At 44.0% G+C, this 25087-nt stretch overlaps 1 protein-coding gene across 1 annotated transcript in view; it reads left to right on the forward strand.

The window, feature by feature from the left end:
• NAV2 (neuron navigator 2) overlaps window positions 1–25087 on the forward strand; it is a 263629-nt gene that overhangs the window by 164429 nt on the left and 74113 nt on the right. Inside the window, exons 7-10 of the mRNA XM_088534263.1 lie at window positions 12832–13918; window positions 17110–17222; window positions 20534–20642; window positions 21994–22365. Coding sequence (XP_088390389.1) covers window positions 12832–13918; window positions 17110–17222; window positions 20534–20642; window positions 21994–22365 — 1681 coding nt within the window. The remainder of the gene's footprint in view (window positions 1–12831; window positions 13919–17109; window positions 17223–20533; window positions 20643–21993; window positions 22366–25087) is intronic.

Here is a 25087-nt window from a genome sequence, read left to right on the forward strand (position 1 = left end):
AATGGAAAAATATCAGGAAAAAAAAAATCTTTTCGGATTTGTTTGCTCTCACACAAGGTCAAATGAAGTGTTTTGTTTTTGCTGCTATTTGTTTTGATTCAGATTGTGGAGAATACAGGGCTAGTGTGACAGCAAGTGACTACAAACCAGATAATTTAGGAAAAAGAAGAAGGTATGCGCACAGATTAAGTTAGACAGAACTAGTCAAAATTTGATGTCTACACAGAGTTAATGTTAAAATAGAGATTACAGATCTGGCTTAGAATATGAGCAATAGTATGCTAAAGGTGAACACAGATGATCCCAGCAGTTTTCCCAAATGAAAAGTATCTCATTTGAATACATGAGAAGAGAGGACAAGCCCCCTTCTGCAGCTCCACATAAAACCAGATGAAATATTTCATATCATAAATGTCTTTATTTCGCCCCTGTGTCAGGCGTGGGGTGGTCAGTTGCTCTGTTCTCCAAGGCTGCAAATTCCTTCTCACTGGAGCCTTCCAGAATGTATTGGTTGAGCCAGTTGCATGGCGCTTACTCATGGGAAGGAAGCTTGATGCCTCGTTCAGGTTCCTGGCCGTCATATGAAATTTTCATTGTGCATTAGGAGAAAACAACAACATTGCATTGCTGGTAATTAATGAGCCCATAATCCAGCTGTTGTGCGCAATAGTCTATTGAGGCGGTCAGAAAGAGGAGCTTGGCTGAACGTAAAGAGTTAGAGCAGAGTGGGACCTCTCGATTAGTCTTGTGGGTGCTTCGGCTCGCTGGGTTTTCGGTCCTGAGGAGAGCTGTGTCATCAGCATTGCAGTGAGCACCTGCAGTTGTAGCAGTGCATCGGGGTCTGGTGTCAGTTAGCTTGGAAATGCTCTGGGCGCAACAGACGGCAGTTTTGCTGAGAGCAGGGCTGGTCCCTTTCTACAGCACACTGGCAAGCTTCTGCGATGCCCTGCTGTCTGTAGAAAAAAATCACCGTAGTACGGGCAGCTAAGACAAGCATTTAAGCAGCAGTTGATATAATGAGCAGGATCTTCAAGTATTCAAGTGCATGATATCTAACAGAAGGGAGGGTTGATACGAGCCCGCCAAGGGAACTTGCATCCAGCAGGACCCAAAGGAGCCAATGAAGAGGTCCCAGCTCCCCCTTCACAGCACTCCTGGTCAGGTCAGTCAAGGCAGCGTGCGATGGCAAACGCTTAAAAAAAGGCACCGATGTGTGGAATGCAGCTTGGCGTCGCAAGCCAAGCCCGTTATCCGCAGTGCATTACTGTGATTTCCAGCTGATATACTTGGATTGATCTTGAAAAGGCATTGACCTTTTTTTTTTCTTTCTTTTGTGCAAATGGATGGATCATCCCCAAATTCAATTTTAACGGTGCCAAATACCCGCGCGCCGAGGCCAGCGCGGCCGCTGGGAAAGCAGGGGGAGAGGCGGAGGGAGGGAGGGAAGGAGGGAGTCCTTTGGACCAGGACCAGCAGAAAGACTAACTGTTCACCAGGGACCAGCTTAAGAGGAAGTTTGGGGACAGAAAGGTGATGCTTTGAACAGCGTATGGGTGTTAAAAACCTGGAGAGGTGTTCTATAGAATGAAAGAGTTGGCATACGCAGCAGGGAGCAGTAAGTTAAACTTCGGTTCTTGATTTTGTTTGTTTGTTTGTTTTGTTTTGCTTTTGATATTTATAAAGGCCTTCGTGGCAGAAAATCCTCTGTATAGAGCTAGAAAAAAATCCCAAGGTTTGATGTTCTTAAAAACTCTTTCTTTCCTGTTCTATACACAGCTCATTTTCAGTTTTCTTTTTAGTTTGCTTTTTCTTTGTAGAGTTTGTATGAACGTCATGTTTACTCTTGACCTGCTCAATCAATAACACCATGCAGAGGTCACTAAGATTAAAAGCACTGCAAAAGTGGCTTTTTTTTGAGAGAGAGATAAATAATAAGCTGAATAATGAATAAATAAGTTTTCCACCTGTTCAGGTTTTAACTGTGCAATAAGTGTGATTGGAATGGCAGCAATTTCAGCTTTTGCCTTTGAAAGGTGCAGAACTGTTTGATGTGGGTCAGGTGTGAAGTGAAACGCGCATTCTGCTCGGGGTTGGCTATGTGCTCGCGTGCTGAGTTCTTGGAGGGCAGTTAATAATGAAGCTTATTCTTTAGTATAATAATGGTGTGCTTTAATTGAAATATCAGTGTGGAAGATGTTAGATTGAAAATTTTTTTTAGTGGCATTTTAATGAACTGATTCTAAATTCTGAGACCACACAGACTAGCTAATGAAACATCTTTTATATCTAAATAGTATTTTTCAGAGGAAAAGAGGAAGACTTATTTTTTTCCTCTTGTCATTTGGACCTCTTTATGTATCATCCTGTTTGCTTTGAAAGTAATTTCTGGCTGATGATTTTCTCAGTAGATCGGTGTGTTGGTAGAATTTGCTTGCATAATTTGTCTTGATGAATCCAGAATCTCAGATGAACAGATCCAGAACAGTTGGCATTTTTTATAGTTCTGCTGTGTGCACTACCAAAAAGCAGGTGCTGGAAAAATCCTATCCTGTTTCCTAAAGTTTTCATTGAAGGGATTCATCACAAGTTCAGTATAATCTTTTTATTCTTAAATACAGTACAGTGATCATAAGTCCTCACTCATAACTTAATGGAAGTCCATGAGAGAGATTTCTGGTCCTTCATAATTACATGAACCAAAACAGATTTGATAAGATTGCCATTGGGATTTGCATGAAGATGAATGATCAGATCTCTGATTACTCATTTGGAATAAAGTCTTTGGGTACTGCTCACTAAGGGCTTGGGTACTCTCACGAAGGGGTGCTGAGCTCCCCAAGTGTCCCAGTAGAAACTGTGACCGAGTTTCGTGTTGGTTACCTTTCAGAATCAAAGGATCTTGAGACTGCCTTTTTTCCTCACAAAGGAAAGGGAATGGGTCAGGTGTGTGTGTGTATATATATATATATATATATATATATATGTATGTATTTATTTTTCATTTATAACAACTATGCTGATCATTAATTGCTTTTATTAGTCAGGACATGAAAAGGTGGAGGGAAGAGAAGATAGGAATTTCATCAGCATTGTTCTTCCACAAGTCCTTGCTCTTTCTCCCCTTAACCAAATCTTTAAGTGATAATTATGTCAAACACAGAAGAGAGCTAGGAAACACTTGACGTTGGTTTCTGTGTGTTATTTGTGAGGGAAAACTTGCATTACAGACCTCATGTTTGCCTGAATAGGGCTTGAATTCCAAGGTCTACCCACCTTAGCTTCTGTGGGAAAACAAAACAAAACAAAAAAACCCCACAAGTTTCAAGGTTTATTTCTTGAGTATAATTTGTGCCATTAATTTCAGAAACCTACAATATGGTAGTTGTAGGCTTTCAGGTACAGGTTTGATTCCTACAGATTGTGATTACAGTTGTATAGCTGAAGCGTCCATGAGTTGCGGATGACCCCCTAATGATCCTAGCGATTGTCTTTGTCTATGGGGCTGCCTACACTGGAGGTTTGACTCATGTAAACCTGTTTTAAACAGGTGATGGCAATCTAGATCCCTGCAAATGCAGGTGGCATCACCTGCAGTCTAAAACTAGCCCTGCATTACTGTACAAGTTCAAATCCTAACTCTGCAGTGCAGATAAGGCATCTGTTTTTGGGACTACGTTTAAAATTCTGACAGCTTTGCAGCATATATTTTATCTATAGACACACGTCAGTGAATAACTAGCAGATGTCGTTTCGTTTGCGAAACGAAGCAAACGTTTGCTCTGAAGCTATACTTCTACCTAAGAGGTGTTTGCTGATCTGCTCTGAAATGTCTTGGGACAGAGACATAGCAATCACCTCAGTATATCTCTTCCAGTACCTGTTTAGTCTTGAAGCTACCTGTCCTAAAAAGATCAAGTCAGAATTCTGCTGGGTTACCTTTCTTCTTGCTGAGGAACTTGAAGAAAAATTGATCTCCATCCTGTTTATAACTGTCCTTTCCCATTCGGAGATCTGCAGTGTGTCCCCTCAGTTTTTTCTAGACGAAACCAACTCTGCTATTTCGGTGTTCTTCTCATAAGTTGTTTGTGATAAATCTCTTGTGTGTCTAGATGATCCCTTCTGGCCTCGGTCCTGCCGATCAGTTGAGGTGCTGGAGCTGGACTCACGATTTGACTGAGGCCTTATCATAATAAGCTATGCACTTAGTTTCTCCCATCTAAGTCTAGAACTTTCAGGACACTTTGAAGACTGTATCGTTATTGACCGTGACTGTTTTTAGCACTTACCAATGTATTAATGCTCCCTGTGTCCCCCAAAGGGAAGGTCACTGCCTTATGTCAGAAGGGCCACCTCATAAGAGTCATTAGTGTCAAATGAAATACTTCAGGCAGCTGACAAGTACATCCTGGCGTATTGCAGCCTTTCCCTTTTCCAGTCAAATACAGTTTGGAATAAAAGAGGCTCATTCTAGTTAACCTTTATTTGCTGTTTGCCTGTAGGATGGACTTCCAGAGTAAAAGTAGCCCTACAGTGCACTTGTAGGGCAAGATACAAGTATGCAGTAAATCATATTTGTGTTTAATCCTGTAACGTTTTAACTGGGTGAATTTGGATTTCAGAATGTGTCCGCTTACCTAAACAAAGAGTGGCTGAAGGTTTAATTGCAACTGAAATGAAGCTGTTCAATATCACAGAACTTAGCCGTAGTTGGTATAGGCTTTAGGCATGTTTAAAACAAGGCAAAATTGTATTTTAAAACAGGCTTTGGAAAAAATAAAATAAAATAAAACTAAGAAAATGAGCAAATGATGTGTTCTTAACTGTGCACTTCATGAGAGTAAGAGCCGTGAGCTTAGAAGTAAAATGTAACCTTGAAAGTCAACTCCTTGTTCTGTGTCCATCTGCATAGCTCCACTGAAAACAGTAGAACTACACTAATTTTTACCAGCTGAAGAGCTGGCCCAGCCTTTCATGGCCTTTATAGATCCTAGATGTCTCCTTTTAAAATAAACATTTACAATTTCTTGTAAATTTATTGCTGGGTGAATTGTGCCAGAACAGCCATGGAAACTAAAGTTCACTATTAAATCACAGGAAAGAAAACAGAAGTAGCACTATGTCCCAGATTTTTCCTCTAAGTGCTAGTATGTTTTTACCTCACCAGTAGCAGCCTCCTCTCTCGAGTTTGGCGTCTCTAGTCGCTTCTACCTGGGACGACTTTGCTGAACCTTTTGCATTTTCCCTGTCCATAGCCAAATGTAGTAAGCTACAACCACCTCCTGAGTGGGTAAGTCTAGAATCATGGCCCAATCCTTCCTTATTGTGACGAACAGGAGGCTGTAACCTGCACGCTATTCTGATTTGAAGTATCTGCTGTCATGGATTTCCCACCAGCAGATAGAATGGACTCAACAGAGCTCTCTTTCTTCTAGGCTTGCTTATAATAGGTTATCAGCCTGCCCTTCAAAGCAGGCTGTAGCTTTGCCCAGTGATCCGCTCAATACCAAAAAACAAATAAGTAATGTCCCAGCTGGCACTGTTCCACTGGGAAGCTATTCCACTGGGGAACGCAAAGTTACTGATTCTCTTTTATCCACTCCTATTATCAGAAATTTGGTAACGCAGCTAGGTCAGGAAGCACAGAATAGTTCTCCTGACCACAGAGATGAGATGAAAAGGACCCTGGTGTGTATGAAGTGATATGTTAAACTGCTGTTTAACTGCTTTAATAGATACGTGTGTGTTTCTGTACATTTATGTAATTGTATTAAGTATTGGTAGTTCTGCAGACAGATCTTTGGCTTGACTTGTCTGTTTAAATATATAGTATGTGTGTTCAAGAACATGTTGATATTTGCTGCTTTACAACAGCACAGCTGTATGACTTCTCATTGAGCAGAGCAAGACATTTCTTAGCGAAAAAGTAGTTTAACTTGATATTCATGACTGACTGGTCAGTGAGCGTTTTAGTATTTTTTTTCCATTAAAAATCAGACTACATTTCTACTTTCCAGACTGGAGCCACTGCTAATATTGAAACAAGCCAATAGGCAACATTCCCTAGGAGCACTTTTCAGGCTACCAATATGTGCAGGGTGTATTTCATATTGCTAGAGTAGAGGAACTAAGTTGATTAATGCTTTTGAATCACTCTGTTTATTCATTTTTCCTCCTTATTTATGCAAACATATCTCTCCCCCCAAGATTTCTTACAACAAACAAGGCTAGTGTTTGTCCAGGATTTAGCTGAGCGCATAATGGCATAGTTGAGTGGGTTTCATTAGTTTATCATTGTGTAACTGGTGCGTGGTCGATAGAGGCCCCTCCAACCTTGTTCTTAGGCAGTCATGTGGACAGCGTTCTGAATTTTTACAGTACCTAAACAAAAACAGCATCAAGTTCAAGCATCTAACTCGGTTATGGGCAGACAATAGGAGAAAAGGATCGCCTGGGCTCCAGTTCTCTTGCCCTTGGGCTTGGCAGAAACGCTGCGTCTCAGTGACACGACAGGGAACAACAGAACTGTTGTTTCGCGTCCCGCAGCCCTGCGTGAGCACCACAGGCCTTCCGGGAACGTGTGAGTTGAGTGGCTGACATGAGAGCAGGGGAGGTGCTGGAGGCCTGGAAGAAACCAGCATCGCTCCAGGCTCGGAAATGGGCAAGAGGGAGGAGCCGGGAAACTACCGGCTGGTCAGCTTCACCTCTGTCCCTGGAAAGGTGATGGAGCAGCTCATGCTAGAGACTGTCTCTAGGAATGTCAAGGAAAAGAAGGTGATCAGCGGTAGTCAGCATGGATTCATCAAGGGAAAGTCGTGTTTGACAAACCTGATATCCTGAGGTGACTGGCTGGATGGATGATGGGAGAGCTGCGGATGTTGGCTCCCTTGATTTCAGCAAGGCTTTCAACCCAGTCTCTCGTAACATCCTCATAGGAAAGCTCTGGAAGTGTGGACTGGACGAGTGGACAGTGAGGTGGATTGAGGACTGGCTGGATGGCAGAGCTCAGAGGGTGGTGATAAATGGGGCCGAGTCTGGTTGGAGGTCTGTGGCCAGTGGTGTCCCGCAGGAGTCAGTACTAGGCCTGGTGCTCTTCAACTTGTTCATCAATGACTTGGACGAGGGCACAGAGTACTCCCTCAGCAAGTTTGGGGACACTATCAAACTGGATGGAGTGGCTGAAACTCCTGAGGGCTGAGCTGCCATTCAGAGAGACCTGGAAGGATGGAGAGCTGGGCAGAGAGGAACCTCATGAGGTTCAACAAGGACAAGGGCAGGGTCCTGCACCTGGGGAGGAATAACCCCAGGCACCAGTACAGATTAGGGGTTGACCTGCTGGAAAGTGGCTCCACGGAGAGGGATTTGGGAGTCCTTGTTGACAACAAGTTAACTATGAGGCAGCAACGTGCCCTCGTGGCCAAGGCAGCCAGTGGGATTCTGGCCTGCATCAGGAGGAGCGTTGCAAGCAGGTTGAGGCAGGGGATCCTGCCCCTCTGCACAGCTCTGGGGAGGCACCTGGAGTATTGGGGGCAGTTCCACGCTCCCCAGGACAAGAGGGATATGGAGCTTCTAGAGAGGGGCCAGTGCAGGGCCACGAGGATGATGAAGGGACTGGAGCAGTCGTCGTGTGAGGAAAGAGTGAGCGAGCTGGGTCTGTTTAGTGTGGAAAAGAGAAAACTGAGAGGGCATCTGATCAATATGTACAAATACCTGAGGGGAGAATGTAAAGAAGATGGGGCCGAACTCTTCTTTGTGGTGGCCAGTGACAGGACAGGGAGCAATGAGTATAAATTAAAACACAAGTTTTAATTGTGTTGGAACTTTAAGCCTCCATGTGAGGAAGAGCAGCTTTCCTGCGAGGATGCCAGAGCCCCGGCGCAGGCTGCCCAGAGAGGCTGTGGAGGCTCCTTCTCTGGAGATCTTCAAACCTGCCTGGATGCCACCCTGTGCCACGTGCTCTGGGTGTCCCTGCTGGAGCAGGGGGTTGGACTAGATGATCTCTAGAAGTCCCTGCCAACCTCAGCCATTCGATGATCCTGTGACTCTGGTAGTGGTTTTCAGAAGAGTGCAGAGAACTGCTGCTGAAGTTGCAGAAAAAACTTCCTTCCATCTTTACCTCTTCAATCCCCATAACACGAGCTAACACTTAGTGCTTCAAGCCTAAGGGTGGATTTTGTCCCGTTTTAAAATAAAGTGAATTGCCTCTAGAGGCAAAGCCGGTGGGATAGAAGAAGTTGGAGAAATCAGTTCCACTAAACTTGGTGAAGTTTTTGTCACCAGCAAAGCAAAATGTTTCCTATCCCGTTTTGGATGACACAGAATTTCCCTATCTGGTGAACACTGTTTTACTGAAAATGTTTTTATTGCTTTTTGTCTTGGCCTAGAGTTTAAAAAAAAAAGCTCCAAGGGTTCAGCCAGCTTGTCAGAGAAGCCCGAGCCTCTTCCGTGCCCCTGAGGCAGTAAAGGCAGGCAGTGTGTTCAGCACACCTATGGCTCTCTGAAGTCAGCAGCATTACAACTGAAATAGAAGCTCCTGTGGATCACCAAGGTTTTGGTGACTTCCATCAAGGACTGACTGCGTGCCCTGGTTCTTGCTCGGAATGCCGAGCTCACCCTGCTCTTGCTTTTGATTATGGAAAAATTCCGTGTGCTTTTTTTTTTTTTTTTTTTTCCCCTCCTTTTTAGTAAGCTCCTGGCAGAAATACAGACGTTTCCATACTTCAGGGGGTTACTAAGGATGATAAATCACCAGTGACGAGGATACAGCTCAGCTAAAAAGCTTTTCTTTGTAAGACTGCTTATTCATAGTATTTTGAGGGAGAGTCCTCTAGTGGGTGGATGGGAAGGGTCAAGACTCGCCAGTTAGTGTCAACATAGGAAATGTTGTAGCTGGCACAGTGGTTTCTACAGTTCTGGCGCTATCAGGTCATAGAGCAGATCTGCTTTTACTTCCTAAATTAGAATTTGATGGTGGATTTGCTTTTAAATTAGAGTTATCTAATCTGTGGGCTGGACTAAACGCGTATCTTTTCATGAGAACTTTTTATTTTTCCCATAGCTGTGAAATAAAAAATGACAGCTCATTCGTTGTGAAACAAATAAAAATGCTGTTAAGTTCTTGACCTTTCTAAGGAGAAGTGACTGTGAAAACATCCTTTGTCTTCATGCTGCCTTTCATGCTTATAAGGATTGTTTTTGAAAGTCTTCATTTATAGCAAATCAGAGCACACTTGCTTAAACTTAACTTGACAAATGATGGGAAATTGCATATATTTTCTCCAGACTGTCCTATAATGTAAGGGCTCAAAGACTTCAGTGGAAGATGTAAATCATAAGCTTTTAGACTCTTTTTTTTCATGACAAATGGCTAGGTTTGCAGATGCAGTTAAGGCTTTACAGGAGCAGCTGAAATCAGATTTACCCATGCTACAGTGCGTATTGGCATTGGGACTAGACCACCAACATCTTTGTAATGGGAACACTAGGAACAAAATGGATTCCAGGCCAACATTTGACTTTGAAAAGAGGAAAGAGAATCATTATTCCTTGTAGACTGCAGCTTGGGTTTGAAAACATTTCTTTTATGGTCCGTTTTAGTTAATGCAGGTTGCTGAAGAAAGAAAGTATCTCCCTCACAAAGAACACATGGGAAATAATAAGTGTATTAATAGAATGCATGAAACCTGCCCTCCTTTCAGTGAAAGGAGGGCCTATGCTCTGCTGAATACGGCTTCCTCCCCTGCATGCTGATGTGTTGCACGCGTATGGGTGTTAGTGCTTCCTTAGGAAACCCAGCGTCTGAATGTGCTTTCTGGCAGCAGAGCCCCCTTTTTGTGCACATTGGTCTTGGGAGCCGGAGAGCCAGCAGGGTCATTTGTGAGACAGCGATGGAGAATTGTAAAATAGTGAAGGTTTCTGGAGTTGAAGCCAGTTTTCATGAGTTCTACTGTCAACCTCCTCCCCGCCCCCCCCGAAAGACTCAAGGACTTTCAATTTTCAATTTCTCTGCATTTGACCTTAACATAAATCAAAATCCACTGTATTTGTGTAAGCAGATATCTTTTTTCTTTTTCTGAAGTATATATATACAAATATATCTGCTTGAGATATATTTATATTTGAGAGTTTCTAAATGTTTTTCCTTGATACCAGAATTGTAGAATAAAACCTTTTTCAAGATAATTTCTGGAAAGTGTTGCATGCAAACACTAAAAATCACATTAATGCCCTCATATGCTCTTTTTTTTTCCTGTTTGTTACAGTCATGATATTGTGGCCCTTATTCTCATTTCCCCAAAGTGTGTAAATCAGGAGTAACTCGCTGAGTGCAATTGCCTTATCCTCGCCCTATACCACTGGTGTGTGAGAGGTTGGGGAACACCATTTTTTAAAAAATCTGATCTCCTGTGTGCAGAAGGGCTTTCTTTGCACAAGTACAACTCACATGGTGTTTGTGTTCGCCTCAGACTAGGGCGGGAGGTGGCTTCACCCTCACCTGGGTTTGCGCTATAGGCGGGTGATGCGCGTGTTGCACCACCTGTCTCGTCAAACGGCTCATCCTTACCAGGGAATTTCCAGCTGATACTGTCCCTTTCATTGGTCAGTCCTTTTTCCCCTTACTCCTTGTGGTGGTGTGATCAATGTGTCGTGATTAATGTGTTTAATATAAAGCTGGCATGTGATAATATGTTACATGTCGTCCGTAGACCCGAGTCTAAACTCATCCTGTGAACGTGTGCAAATCACAGACAGCTCTGTCGATTTATGGGCACGGATACGCTTTGCGTCGAGATGTGTTTATCACTGTAAGACCAGAACACGTTTGGACTGTGACTTTTTCATTTCTCTGGAAGGATCTAGACCTGCGAGTGGGCAATTTTATGTTGTTTTTCAAGTGAGGCCAAACAAATTAATTACAAGTTACGTACCCTTAGGAGTTTCATGAAGCCTTCATTACCTTGCTAGGTGTCTACTATTGAATGCAGCATGAGGCAAAGGCTTAACTTGTTTGGAGTGTACAGAAGGACAACAGGGCATGTTGCAGGTGGGAGAACTTCTGGAGGAAAAAAATAATGACGAGAGAATCAGTGCACTCTAAGAAGTGTGCAGGAGAAAGCAGAGGGAGAGGCGGTCTCAACAGCTTCTAAAATGCTTTTAACCTTCTGCAACTCCTCCACCACCTCAGTCCTCCTCAATGCATCTGCCTAAGCTTAGTGGGCTGGGGCAGAGCAGCTGGAGGACAGGGCGGCGTTACTGTTAGGGAATTGGGGTAACTTGGCTTTTCCTTCTGTGCTAGAGTAAAACAGGAGTCGTGATGCCCTGGAAGGTGGCAGACTAGCACTAATATAGGAGGACAACTCCTGTACATGCTCGCAAACCGACAATTGCTTCCCTCCATCTGCACGGGGATGGTTTTCCGGAGGAATAGGGCTAGCAAGACGGGCCAGTATAGTTACTGGTTAATAACAGAGGCCTGGAAATCTTCCAACCTCAGTAATATTTTTTGAAAGTGGCATTAATGCCTGCTATCCTACTTAGTACATAACCATGTAAAACGACCGAGTTTGTTATTAAAGAATCTCTAATACTCTTAGAAATCCGATTCTCTGCCAAGTCACCAAGATGTATGTGCTTTAAATCTTGGGTTGATCTGGTTTGGATCAGAGATGAGAGGTTAACAGAGCTGTGTCTTCAGCGAGCAGCTGAAAGTGAAGCAAAACAGCCCCTGCGCGGCTGCAGCGGTCCGTGATTTATAGAGCTGAACCCGCAGGGCTGCTCGTGCTGCCCAAAATGCACTCGCTCAACTGCCGTTGATTTTTAAATTAGGGGAAAAAAAGCAAAGCAGCTTTATACACTGTTTACTTTATTGCTGGAGGGCAGGGAAATATAGGTAAGAGCCGTTAATCCCCAGCAGGCTGCTGGGCAGGCGTGGATGACACGAGTTAATTGGAAACATGAGCAGTTTAACAGCAAACATATCTGTGATAATTGAGAGGGCAGCGTCTCCAGAAAGGAAACTTTGCCGAGAGAAACTTCAGAGCAGAAGTGGCCGCCGGGAGGTGAGTGCGATTTTTTTTTTTTTTCAAGCTCTTTAGGCTCTGAACTAATTTCTTGGGAAGAGCAAATAACGTTCAGAGAACAAAACAGGCGACGGTTTTGCGTTCCCCGAGGGGCAGGGCTTGCCCTGACTGCCACTAGTTTCTCTTACAGATGGATTAAGTTATGTGATAATTTATCATTTAGGTTCAGTGCATAGGGGAACAGTTGGTTTTAGATTTGTGTGTGGATTTTGCTTCTATCTCTGTGCATATGAAGGGCTGAACGTCTTCCCCCACCCTCCGTAGAATAACTTCAGTTTTATTTTTCTTCCTCGGTGCTGCATTTTCATACGTTTGAGGTTTTTCTAAGAATTGGACTCGGAAGCAGAAATTTTGCCAAAGCAGAGGGAAGCCTTAGAAAATAGTATCGAGTTTTTGCTGATGAAACAGTGTAACTGGATTAATAAGAGGAAAAAATGAATGAAATGAAATGAAACATGAAATGGCAAAATGTATTTTTGGTTTGAATTGGAGAAAGATTCTTTTTCTTCTTTTTTTGAAACAGCAAGTAAGTAAATGGAAGTTACATAGCCGGAGCTTGTAGCTGTTTGTTTTGCTGAGTAGGAGAAAAATAACTGGCTTTATTTTGTTTAAGTAATACCGATGTTTAAAGTAGTGATACGTGTGTCTTTTTAGGAAGTTCTTAGTGTGAAGATCCTGATCTTTCATTATAGGAGGAAATCTCAGACTGATTTTAATCCCCGGTACTGCAGTATTTTGTAATTTATTTTTTCAGACTCTGCAGACGGTGCAGCCCCCCAGCCCGCAGGAATGAATGAAAATGTCTGCTCCTCAGTCCAAAGCTGCAGCAGTGCTCTCGGTTGCACCAACTCCTCAGCCATCCCTCAGCCCAGCTCTGCTATCAAACCCTGGCGCAGCAAATCCCTTAGTGCTAAGCACACAGCTACGTCTTCCATGTTATCTGTAAAGCAACCGGGGTCAGAGCCTCCGAAGCCATCTTTGGAAATGGTCAAAACGGCTCCCAACGGCCAAAAATCCATGCTGGAAAAATTAAAACTCTTCAATAGCAAAGGAGGCTCCAAAGCAGGAGGGACAGCGCTCGAGTGCCCAGGGTCTCAGGAGAACGGCTGTGAAAAGCTCGAGGTGCTCCCGAGCTTCGAGGAAAGTGAAGAAATTGATGCCCCAACCCAGAATGTGAACAACCCAGGACCAATGTCCAGCAGTCCCAAAATTGCACTCAAGGGAATTGCACAAAGAACTTTTAGTCGGGCACTGACTAATAAGAAAAGTTCTCCAAAGGGTAACGAGAAGGATAAAGAGAAGCAGAAAGAGAAAGAAAAGGAAAAAAGTAAAGATACTGCAAAAAGAACATCCATCACTGAAAAGCTGGACATCAAAGAGGAGCCGAAAGAAGAACAGACAGCACTAGCAACAACAGAGATGCCAAAAAAGTCCTCAAAGATTGCAAGCTTTATCCCTAAAGGAGGAAAGCTGAATAGTGCCAAGAAGGAGGCCTCTGCCCCTTCACATAGTGGAATACCAAAACCAGGAATGAAAAACACCACAGGGAAATCCTCAAGTGCCCCAGTGTCTGCAAAGGAAAGTGAGAGGAGCCGCAGTGGGAAACCTGGCTCAGGCCTCCCTCATCAGAAGACCCAGCTGGACAGCAGGAACTCCAGTTCCTCCTCAAGCCTGGCCTCTTCCGAGGGAAAAGGAGGGCTCCACAGCAGCAGCAGCAGCCACGCTGTCAACGGCACCGCCACGCAGACGACGGGCAGCAACACTGTGAGTGTTCAGCTACCTCATCCCCAGCAGCAGTACAGCCACCCCAACACGGCCACGGTCGCGCCGTTCATGTACAGGTACGGCTGCCTGCTCGGAGCGTGGGGGTCGTGCAGGGACCGGCAGCGGTGACGCCCTCGGGAGGGTGAGGGAGGAAGGTGCTGTGGATACCACTTCGTGTGAAGGCTTTTGGTTTGCTGTTTTGTTTCCTTTCTTGGCTTGAGAAAGGACAATTTTTACATTCGCACAGAAATTGCTGCTACCAGACTGGGATGTGCAAGATGTTCTGGTAGATGAGGACTGCTTGTATGTGACACTGCTAACAGCCAATGTCACAACGCGCTCTCCTTGGTGGCTAGCCACTGCTTTTGTCTTTTTCTTGCGCTGCACAACTTAGTTTTTTGGGTTTTTTATGCTTTTTGGGCTTAAAAGTTATAGTATGTGTGCGTCAAACTGGTACTACCTGTTCCCTTAAGTGTAGCTAACAGTAGTGAAGCTGCCTCAGTATAAGAAAAACACTATAGGTAAGACACGTGCTTACTTTTACCCTGAATGTCTTGTCCCATCTTGGGCTGATGGCGGGACCTGCCACTAATTTTTAATTATATTTTGAGTTGCAAATTGCCAATGCAGTTTGTACCATTTCATCTGTAACTAAAATAGAAATTGTCGATTGCTGTGTTGATTCTTCATAACATGCAAAGATGTGTTCATGACATGTTAAGTTGCTATAGATGTACCCCAATAGCATGTCCTGTCAATAGCTGAAGGAGGAAAGCACTTCATTTGGTGTTGATCTGAAGTATTTTGGGTCTAGCCAACATCTAACTAACATCTGCCCATTTTCCTGGGCAAGCTCCGGCAGTGTGGGATAGATGAGTGGACAGTGAGGTGGATTTGGAACTGGCTGGACAGCAGAGCTCAGAGGGTGGTGATCAGCGGTGCAGAGTCTAGCTGGAGGCCTGTAGCTAGCGGGGTCCCCCAGGGGTCAGTCCTTGGCCCAGTCCTGCTCAATTTATTCATCAATGACCTGGATGAAGGCACAGAGTGCTCCCTTAGCAAGTTTGCTGATGACACGAAACTGGGAGGAGTAGCCGATACCCCAGAGGGCTGCGCTGCCATCCAGAGGGACCTGGACAGACTGGGCAACTGGGCAGTGAAAAACCTCATGCAATTCAACAAGGCCAAGTGCAAGGTCCTGCACCTGGGGAGGAATAACCCCAGACACCAGTACAGGCTGGGGATTGACCTTCTGGAGAGCAGCTCTGCGGAGAATGACCTGGGTGTCATGGTGGATGATAAGTTGACCATGAGGCAGCAGTGTGCCCTCGTGGCCAAGAAGGCCAATGGAATCCTGGGGTGCGTTAAGAAGAGCGTCTCCTCAGCCGTTTGCTTTGGAAGGAGAAGCAACAGCTACCGTGTGATGCCATTACATCAAAAAGAGTCTTTTACATCATTTATCTCAGCTCTGACAACGTAGGTCTCATTACTATGCCCCTCCTTGCCTGCCTGTATGATCACACTCCCATAAATTACAGGTTTTTAGTCAAACACTTGATCTTTGGTCTGGGCTGTTCACACCAAATCACTGGACTCCGAAGAATCAGGGAAAGTGAGATGAAAATTAGGTCTTCTGCATTTCAAATGCTATTAAAATAGAATCCTCAATAGCTATGTTATGCAACATAACTATATTTCCAGCAGGTTGAGGGAGGTGATCCTGCCCCTCTACTCAGCCCTGGTGAGGCCACATCTGCAGTATTGTGTCCAGTTCTGGGCTCCACAGGACAAGAGGGATGTGGAGCTGCTGGAGAGAGTCCAGCACAGGGCCACAAGGATGATCAGGGGCCTGGAACATCTGCCCTATGAGGAGAAGCTGAGGGAGCTGGGCCTGTTCAGCTGGAGAAGAGAAGGCTGAGAGGGGATCTAATCAGTGCCTATAAGTAGCTCAAGGGAGGGAGTGCAGAGGATGGTGCTGGCCTCTTTTCAGTGGTGGCCACTGACAGAACTAGAGGTAATGGTCACAAACTGAAACACCAAAGGTTCCACAGGAACTTAAGGAAAAATTTCTTAACAGTGAGGGTGACAGAGCACTGGACCAGGTTGCCCAGAGAGGTTGCGGAGTCTCCTTCTCTGGAGATCTTCAAAACCTGCTTGGACGCAGTCCTGTGCCACGTGCTCTAGGTGACCCTGCGTGTGCAGGGGGTTGGACTAGATGATCTCTAGAGGTCCCTGCCAACCTTAAGCATTCTATGATTCTATGAAATGACACCGATAAACTAGGTAACATTTATTGGACCTTCTATAAAGAACAGTTTTGCAGCTGCCTATTGGTAGCAAAGGAAAAAGCTGAGAGCTTAAGAAGTCTTTACTTTTCAGCAGTGAAGAGAAAGGCCAGTTGGCATCGTCTTGCCAGCTTTGAGCTTTCTCGAGAAGCCTTGTTATTCACAGCAGATTCCCCAGTGTGTATCTAGGTTGCGAACACTCATTTCAGGGTTACTTTAGACTACGCTATTGCCTCTAGACTTACTTCTCTGGCCTTTTTTTTTTTTTTTTTTTTTCCCCTTTTTGGGTTTCTTTTTTTGTATGTAAAAAAGAGAAAAATTATTCTCTTTCGTATGGTGTCGACTGAAATTAGTCAAGTAATTGTCTGTCTCTTTTGCAGAGCCTTTGACAGGAAAACATCCAGCTGCTTGTTGGTGTGACTCTAAGAACAAAACGTAGGGCTGCTGCTAAAATGAAATGAGTGCAGATATCTTAGATGAGATAAAAGCTTCTTATGCTTTGATTTCATGGCAGCCTACAGGCAGACCACAAGTCGCAGTTTGATGTTAATTTTATCTATTCATTCATTTTAAAATATGAGTGAATCATGGTGCTCGTCATGGAAGAGAGATCTGGAGAAGAGTAAGGCCCCGCTGTGCGCTACCTGCTTCATGCTTGTGCAGTACAGACTTCATTAGAATCGGAGTATTAGCCACAGTATATGATGTTAGCGAGGATCAAAATTTAGCTGGGAAACCCCAGCAGCCCCTTAGGGCCTGGTCGGCAGAGCTGTGAAGCCTGTATTTGACTATAAATTTTTTATTTTTTACAGCTGAGTGCTTGTTTCCATTTCTAGGCCATAGTTCAGCAAGGGACTGATGAATTATGCAAGGCCAGTCTGCCGGGCGCTGCTGGAGGACGCGCGGTGGCACGGGCGCTCCGCGGCTCCGCTCCAGGCACCTGTAATGCTGGGGCGTTCACAGCTCCGTCTTGTCTCGCCCCGCAGATCGCAGCCGGACCCCGAAGGCAACGTGGCGGCCGAGGCCAGCACCGGAGGGGTGGCCATGGAGTCTGCACTCTACGTCAAGGCGGCGCAGCCGGCGCTCGAGGACCTCTCAGGTGGGTCTGCCCACGGAGCCCCCTCGCCGGGCCATGCTTGAAGACGCGTGGGCTCAAGGGCCGAAACCAGCCGGAGGCAGCAGCTCCCTCTGCGGGGGGCGGAGGGGAAATCTAATTTGTTTTTATTCGGAGGCTTTGCATTTTTACTAGCTATGGTATTTCTTTTGGCTCTTCAGTGATGGAAACTGGCTATTAATATTTTGAATGCTGGAGGCTCAAGTTCTACAAAACTCTGCCCCTCAGATTTCTGGAAATCATTAAAATTGTGCGTGTCTTCTGGGGAGTATACGCTCATTTTAAGATTAAGATCTTATGAGGGTCCTAATTATCTCTAACAGCATGATATTAATATTTTAATATTTACTCTCTTCTGTAACCTCTGGGGTCTTAAACAGAGTTTAATTTAGTATTCTTGATGTTTTTATTAGTTTGTAGGTTTGGAAGAGCATTCGCTGTCATTAATTCTCACTTGGAGAACTGGTCTTGCAGCAGTAAGACATCCAACTTCAGTTTGCTGTGCCCAGCATGCGCAAGCCTAAATTGATTATGACTAGGATATAAGTAGTTGAAAAGTACAAAGTACTTTCCATATTTATCTAAACTTTTTGCTACTATAAGAAATGCTTGCTAATGAGCAGTATTTTTTTAAGCTTGCGCATGGTAACAAAGCTATTTTTATCAACTATATTCTACTAAAGACATAGAAAGTGTTCTTAACTCACAGTCAAGTCTCTCCTCCTCCTCCCTTTCTGCTTTAGCAAGGTCTGTGTTTATGCTTATTCGATAGTTGTATTGCAGTATATCCCATCAATACAATATCTCAGTATTTTTTCATCTAGGTAGTGCTGGCATCCTGTAGTGTAATGTGAGTTTTGAAAATGATTCTTCTGCTGAAGGAGCTAACGGATTAACCAACACCGGACTAAGTTTCACATTTGGGTTAATTTCAGATATCATTACGTATTCTGTCCTTTACACATGTATATGCATTTACTGATGGCAAAGCCAAGAGGCAGAGTCATGGTGAAGGAAAGGGCTGCAGAATGCATAAATGCACGTACCTGCAAGCAGGACATCTATATCGCTGGATTAAATATAAGGCAAATAAAGGGCACAACGAGTAAAATTCCTGAGTGCAGTTGGGTTCGTACTCAGATATGAGAGCCAGTTCACAGCGAGAGGCATGGAGTGTGCAGCTGCTTTTGCCTTTCCAGCCTGACATCTTAATCATTGCATTGCCTAACCTGGATGTGTGATGTTCACAGTCAGGCTGTGACCAGGGAGCGTTACAGATCACACAAGGTTATTAGCCTTTAGTAACAAACATTATGTAAACACAAACTGTTATTTAAGTAGAATATATAAGTTTGAGGTCCAAAAACGCACGTGAGCCTGACAGCCTCAAACAAGGGGGATGTAGGAGCCAGTTGCGCTTGGCCAAGCTCCACAGTCAGCACCAGTCAATAAGAGTCTTAGGGGAAAATGACCACAAACAAAACAGTTCCTCAGCCTAAATAAATCAGGAGAAATAAGTAGCGGATTTCTTCTTTCCGTATATGGGCATAACAGCTATTGATGCTTTTAAATTAAAAGCACATATGGAGAGGGAGAAAAAAAGAGGGAGCCCAGACAGGGAAGACTGGAAAGGGAATAGTTTAATGATACTTGCTGCATATTCATGAAGAGCTAAGTGATTTAATAATTAATTTTTAGTAGCGCTATTCAATATCTGTCCTTTAAAAATCTTTCTCATTTACATTTGAATGTTATTTAGGTAAAATTTTTATATCCATTTCGGTTTGAGTGATCTCAAAAGAAATAACAGAAATAGCTTCAGACTCGGATAACTCTCTTGTAGGTTCTTTTAAGAACTTATCTAGTGTTTGCCTTCCTATCTATGAGAGAAATGATCTGTGAAAGAGCACTCTGACCTTTGTTAGGCTAACGGCATATAAATATTTTATGTTCTTTGCTGCAAAAATTTACAGATCCATGAGTGTAGAAAAATGTTTTCTGTCCCAGAGACCCAGTGGCTGAAGCAATCAAGCTTATCGGGCTGCTATTTCCAATACACCAGGTCATAATTATTTGATCATTTAGCCTAAGTGAAATGTATTGTTGCTAGTTTATACCCCAGGGAGTAGAGGCCCATATGAAGAAAAAAAAAAAAAAGATATAGTGAGCATTAACTGAGCCATTGGTGTTTGTCTCAGGCGATAATTGTAGAAGCAAAAAAAAAAATCTGTCTTCTATTCCCCAAGTAGTTCTTCATGGTCAGGGCTCCATCGCTTTGGGGAGCAGCAGGAGGACGTCTGTGCTAGTCTGCTTTGCCAATAGAAGTGTTTTTTGTTGTTGTTTTTTGCCATCAATCTGGCATCTTTCAAAAACATGAGGATTAAAAGAATGCGGGAAGCTCAACAGCAACAGAAAATTAGAGATTAATTTATGTGTCTAAGGAAGGCCTTGGGGTGGCGTTTTGGAAGTTGCTCTTTCCAAAGAACATCTTGGCCAAAATTAGGAGTCGCTTCTTTTCAATTGCTGATCGGGTTTGTCTATGTAAAGTTCAGGCGAGGTATCAGCCAAAGCGGTTCCTAGCTGATGCTGAGAGCAGTTAAACAATAAACCTTACTGAGGCACTCCCGGTGCTTTAACATGTGGAGACTCTTTTTTTGGAGATAAAGAACACAAGAAAGAATTGTTTTGGAACAGGCTACTTAAACATGGTTTCTTAATGCCTAATAGAGTAAAAGTAACCTGCTAACTTTCTGTCATAGACCACTCAAATAATACCTGTGTTGTGATGGGGACAGGCAAAACATTTTGCTGTTTTGCTTAAAATACCACTCACCATACAGCAGCCAGTCAACAGAATTTGCTTTACTAGAAAGCAGTTGTGGAATAAGATCTATTCAAAACAGGAAAAGAAGATTTGGTGAAACATAGTATTGGAGGAGTGTACTGTGCTGGGTCAATGTTTATTGTGTCAATAGGAGATGGAAAAGATGCTATTGACAGAATATATGTTCTAATGAGGTTGCAAATTAACCAGGATTTTAACTGGGTCATGTGGGGAGATGCCAGTGCAGAAACATTTCCTGCTGGAAAGGGAACCCGTGAAATAAAGTTAATGACACAGAGCCTGCCCCGCTCCAGCTGGGGCCATGGCAGCTGCTGCCTGCTCTAGAGGACCGGTACCTGCATCGCTAATGGGGTAGAGTACGGAAAAATGGAGTTTGAGACAGCTCCAGGCTGAGACAAGAGCTCAGTTCCGTGCTGTTTCCTGCTTTTCTAATGGTGCAATACTCCTCTAGGGGAGGATCCCGAAACTCGGCGGTTACGAACCGTGAAGAACATTGCTGATCTCCGGCAGAACCTGGAGGAAACCATGTCCAGTTTACGGGGGACCCAGCTCACTCACAGGTAACGGCCTGGCTTTGAGGCCAGGGAAGTAACGGTTCTTACTCTGCATCTCTCGATTCTGGCTGTGTTGCGTCCTTGACAAAAGGCTTAGCACCGACAGTGGAAGAACCTAATCTTCTATTTTCTCTTTAAAGCACAGATTTTGAACTGTATGCAACGATTAGCAAGATTTATGATGAGTAACTGATAGTGGCAGACTGTATATAGGAATAAAGCTGGAGCATAAGCAGTGCTTGTTGAATGCATTAGGTGATGTTTGAATATGGGTTACTGTTGAAAATGTTACTTCAATTTGTTCTTGAACAACTTCAATGCATTACATCCCTCTCCCCAGTGTGTAATATTTTGTTTAAACAAGCAGGTGAACTGTGCTTGACCCGCTTGATAAAGTGCGCAACTTGAATTCCTGACCAGTCTTCAGGCAAACAAATTTTTCTAATATTATTAGTTGCCCGTGTTTGTTTATTTATTTATTTATTTATTTATTTATTTTAAGTAAAGCACTGTTTGGAGTATCTAAAACATGCTCTAAATAAACAAAGGCTGTCACTACTCTTAAACATTTGGTGACTCCAATCTTTTTAATGCTCCACAGGAAGCTTGAGAGAGTATGATGTGTGACCCTAAAGAGGTCATGGTCCTACACAGTGCTTAGTGCCCGATGGACTCTGGTTCATTGGATGAGCTTTTTGTGGCTTGGCTTTGTGTCCAATGGGTGTCTCTATTCTTTTTTTTTTTTTTTTTTTTCCTTTTTTTCCCGCATGTATTTGCCTTATGCTGCAGATATGACAGTACTGTTTATTTTAATGAATATTCTCTGTAAACAAAAGTAACGGTTGACTAGGAAAGGAAAAGAATCCAATCAGGTAGGCATGGATAGTAGAAGATTGAACATGCTTGATTCTTGTCAAAAACTATATTTAGAGCCTATGATCTGAAATGCTTTTGTAACCAGAGCTCTCTATAAATATTATCAAATATTTTGTAATATACCTTTAATTCATGGATATGTAAAATATATTTTGAAAAATAGTTTCACCTTTATTATTCTCTTTTAGTGTTATCCTTTCCTCGGTGTGCGTATAGCTACCATGTTGATGCTACATGCAGCTCCGGAGTATTAGGGCTATTTCGTGAATGCTGCCAAGAAAAAGAAGAAGAAAAGGTGTCAGGAAAATCGCACTTAGGTCGATGTTCTTTTAGCGAGCTTAATATGCTGCTCCATGGCCTAGGGTAGCAAGAGCAACAGGTTTCTACGTGGTCGAAGGTGCCAAAGCTGCACGGTCTCTGCGTATAGGTTGAACCTATATGGCGGCAGCGGGCGCCTCATCGGGGCTGTTCTCCCTTCCAGCACCCTGGAGACGACGTTCGACGCCACGGTCACCACCGAGATCAGCGGCCGCAGCATCCTCAGCTTGGCGGCAAGGCCGACCCCGCTGGCCTGGCGCCTGGGGCAGGCGAGCCCGCGCCTGCAGGCAGGCGATGCCCCGTCCGTGGGCAACGGCTACCCGGCGCGGGGCGGCCGCTTCGCCAGTGCCGAGGCGGGCCGCTACGCGTACGCCGCGCCGCTGCGCAGGCAGCTCGCGGCCCGCGGCCACGCCGACGGCGCCGACAGGGGCGGCGACGACGCCGATTTGGAGGGCATCGCCATGGACGCCACCGGCTACATGAGCGACGGGGACGTGCTGGGCAAGAACGTCAGGGCGGAGGATATCACGAGCGGGTGAGCGCCTTGAGTTTTGCTCCTGAATGCCTCGCTGTGTGACATGCTCTGGTTTTGCATTGCTTTAGGTGAGGCTGTGTTCCTCTTGACTGTTAAAAACTGAGAAACGTACCCATTTTAATATGGATGTTGAGAGACAGCTCATGTTTACTGTCAGTGGGATTTAAATGCATGGTTTAACCTTAAGGATGTATCAGAGTTTAAAAAGTTCCTTGATAATAATGTTACTCGTGCATAAGATGAGAATTTTCTTGAGGCAGGGTCACTTGGGAAAGCCGAGCACGGGCTGCAGCGTTCGGTTACATCCACAAGATGGAGCGGAGCATTTTCAGCACTGCTGCCGAACCCGCCTGGGGCCTGAACGCTGAGGAGAGCGGTCACGGCAGGGAAACGGCCTTGCCTGGCAGCGTGTAGGCCGAACAAAATCAAATGTGAAGCTGTAATACAAGAAATGCTAACTTTTGTTAACAGTTATGACCTAGGTGTTACATCAACATCTTACCTTTGCCTCTACGGGGGAAAGCATTTGTTCGTTATGCCAACGTGCCAGTATTCAGGTTCTTGCAGGAAGTATTTTTGATTTGGTCAAATATCATCAGCCTTGGTCTGATGCTAAAAGTGATTACTGAGCTAAAAATGACATTTATTTATTTTTATAACAGCCTTTTACTTATTTGGTTGCCTTATACCCTTTGCTTTTCCACAATGTCTGTAGTAGCATTTGTTGTCCCATTGACTTAGCTGGAATATTTAGGTGTGTGTTACTGAAGCAGAAATGAAAATAGAATATTATACTCTATTTCACGTAAAAACACCTTTATATCTTGCTACATTAGTCATGTACACACATTACTAAAATCACCTGTGCTTTTGCAAAATAAATCACCTTATATGGGACTGTTGTCATGCTGCAGTCACAGTTACTGCTTTTTCTCAGTGTAGAAATGAAGAAAATAATTTCTGAGTAGTCTAGGGAGTGCTTGGTGTAAGAACTGGGCAGCGACCCTTGCAGAATGGTGTCACTTCCAACCTCTGTAGTTTGCACCCTAGAGGAGCCCCAGTGTTTGCGGATTCAGTGAAGACTGAACTGTGGTCAGTATATAACATGCAGGTTCCAGATGGAGAAAAAGGAAATGAGAAAGCTGTTAGGTTCCTGAACGATATTTCCAGAGAAATCTGTGGCATCGCTCATCTCCATGTATCATTTCCTATTCTGAGACTCCGTGGTCATCCTGTAGAGTGTGAAAGTCTCTAGAGTTTAAAAATACAACCCTGGTCTTTAGATTCTGGGTCTGGGGGAGTCATAAAGTACCACATGTTTTTGCTGTCTGTGTAGACGTAGCGAGTTAAAACCAACAGCTGGCACAGTGACATTTAGCGGGACAGTCAGATGTTCCACTGCAGTTCACTCCTGGTCTGATCATTGCAACGTCTTTAATGGGAAAGAGAGTATGAGATGCAGTACCTGGCTCGCTAGTTTCCCACTATTTCCCCTTAGTTTTTAAACAAGGGAGATTCTTTTCTTTTTTTTCTCTCATATAATCAGCTACAGATTGGTAAAAGATCAATAAGATCAATAGATTGGAGTGGGTTATCAATTTAAAATTAGATAAGAAGAGTTGTCCTGTATATAAATGTCTTTCTCTCCCGTATCTGCTGCCTTTATGTAGCAAAATAGGCTTTTGTAGCTAATGTGGTTGGTTTTATTGATTTATATATCATTATTTTAGCCATTGACTAAGTTCTAAGGGCAGAATCTGCATTATAGGCTAATCCATAGCCAGAAAGACCCAGTTTAATTTTCAGGTTATTAAGCGAGTTGGAAATTTAAGCAGTTTGGAGGGCTTATCCCTCTGTACTCATGTACATTTGAAGAGAACCTTCCTGAGGTGCTGCACCTTCCTCAGGGTGCTGGGCTTAAACAGTCCGTGGGGACTCCTCGTGTGTGCCAATCCCGTTAGAGGGGAGTCCTTAATGCCAAGCTGAAATAACACTGGATATGATGCCACCCTCACATGAGAGATTGAAACCTTGCGCCTCAGAAACGAGGGCGTTAGCCTCGGGGAATCTCCCCGACACCTAATAATGCTGAGCTGCCATCGTCAGGATGACCAGATATTTTGGCTTGGTAGCCTCAATATCCTGAGTTTTCTTCCCCCGCTCAGTGATAGAAAGCAGGATGGCTTTGCCTCTCCATGGGAGAGGGATAACAAATACTGTGCAGGAATTAGAGAGGTTGCTTGTCAGGAAAGTATCGGAGTAACTTGCTGCAGAGTGGATCTCCAAGATGAGCTGTGAGGTAAACTGGCCTAGTATTTCCATAAGGTCAGCTACAGAATGCAGCAAACGGCACAAAAGGGCATTTATAACATGAATAGCTCTATTAATTGATACATGTTTCACTTTGTCATTCTCAAAATTGCTAACTGCTGTAACCTGCAACCTTGGGTCTGTGTTTTTGCTGGCAAACTGATAGGGTAAGAAGTCAAAATATTTGTTAGAGCCAAAATAAATGCAATAGCCAAGATAAACTATTTTAGCCCTGTGATCCTGATGCTTTCTCTGAAACGTACTAGGTCATGGGAAGCTTCATCTGGCCTCCATTTCCAAGTCTGCTGAAGCATAGTTCAGTCAGAATTAGGTTTGGGACAGTGTTTCTTTCTAAACAGGCAGAAATCATCCTTTAAACTAAGTCTTCAGGTGTGGATCAAAGGAAAGAAGT

The sequence above is a fragment of the Tinamus guttatus genome, unplaced genomic scaffold (assembly GCF_059628265.1).
Source record: "Tinamus guttatus ecotype Peru unplaced genomic scaffold, ASM5962826v1 Tinamus_guttatus_pri_ptg000546l, whole genome shotgun sequence".
Lineage (NCBI taxonomy): Eukaryota > Metazoa > Chordata > Aves > Tinamiformes > Tinamidae > Tinamus > Tinamus guttatus.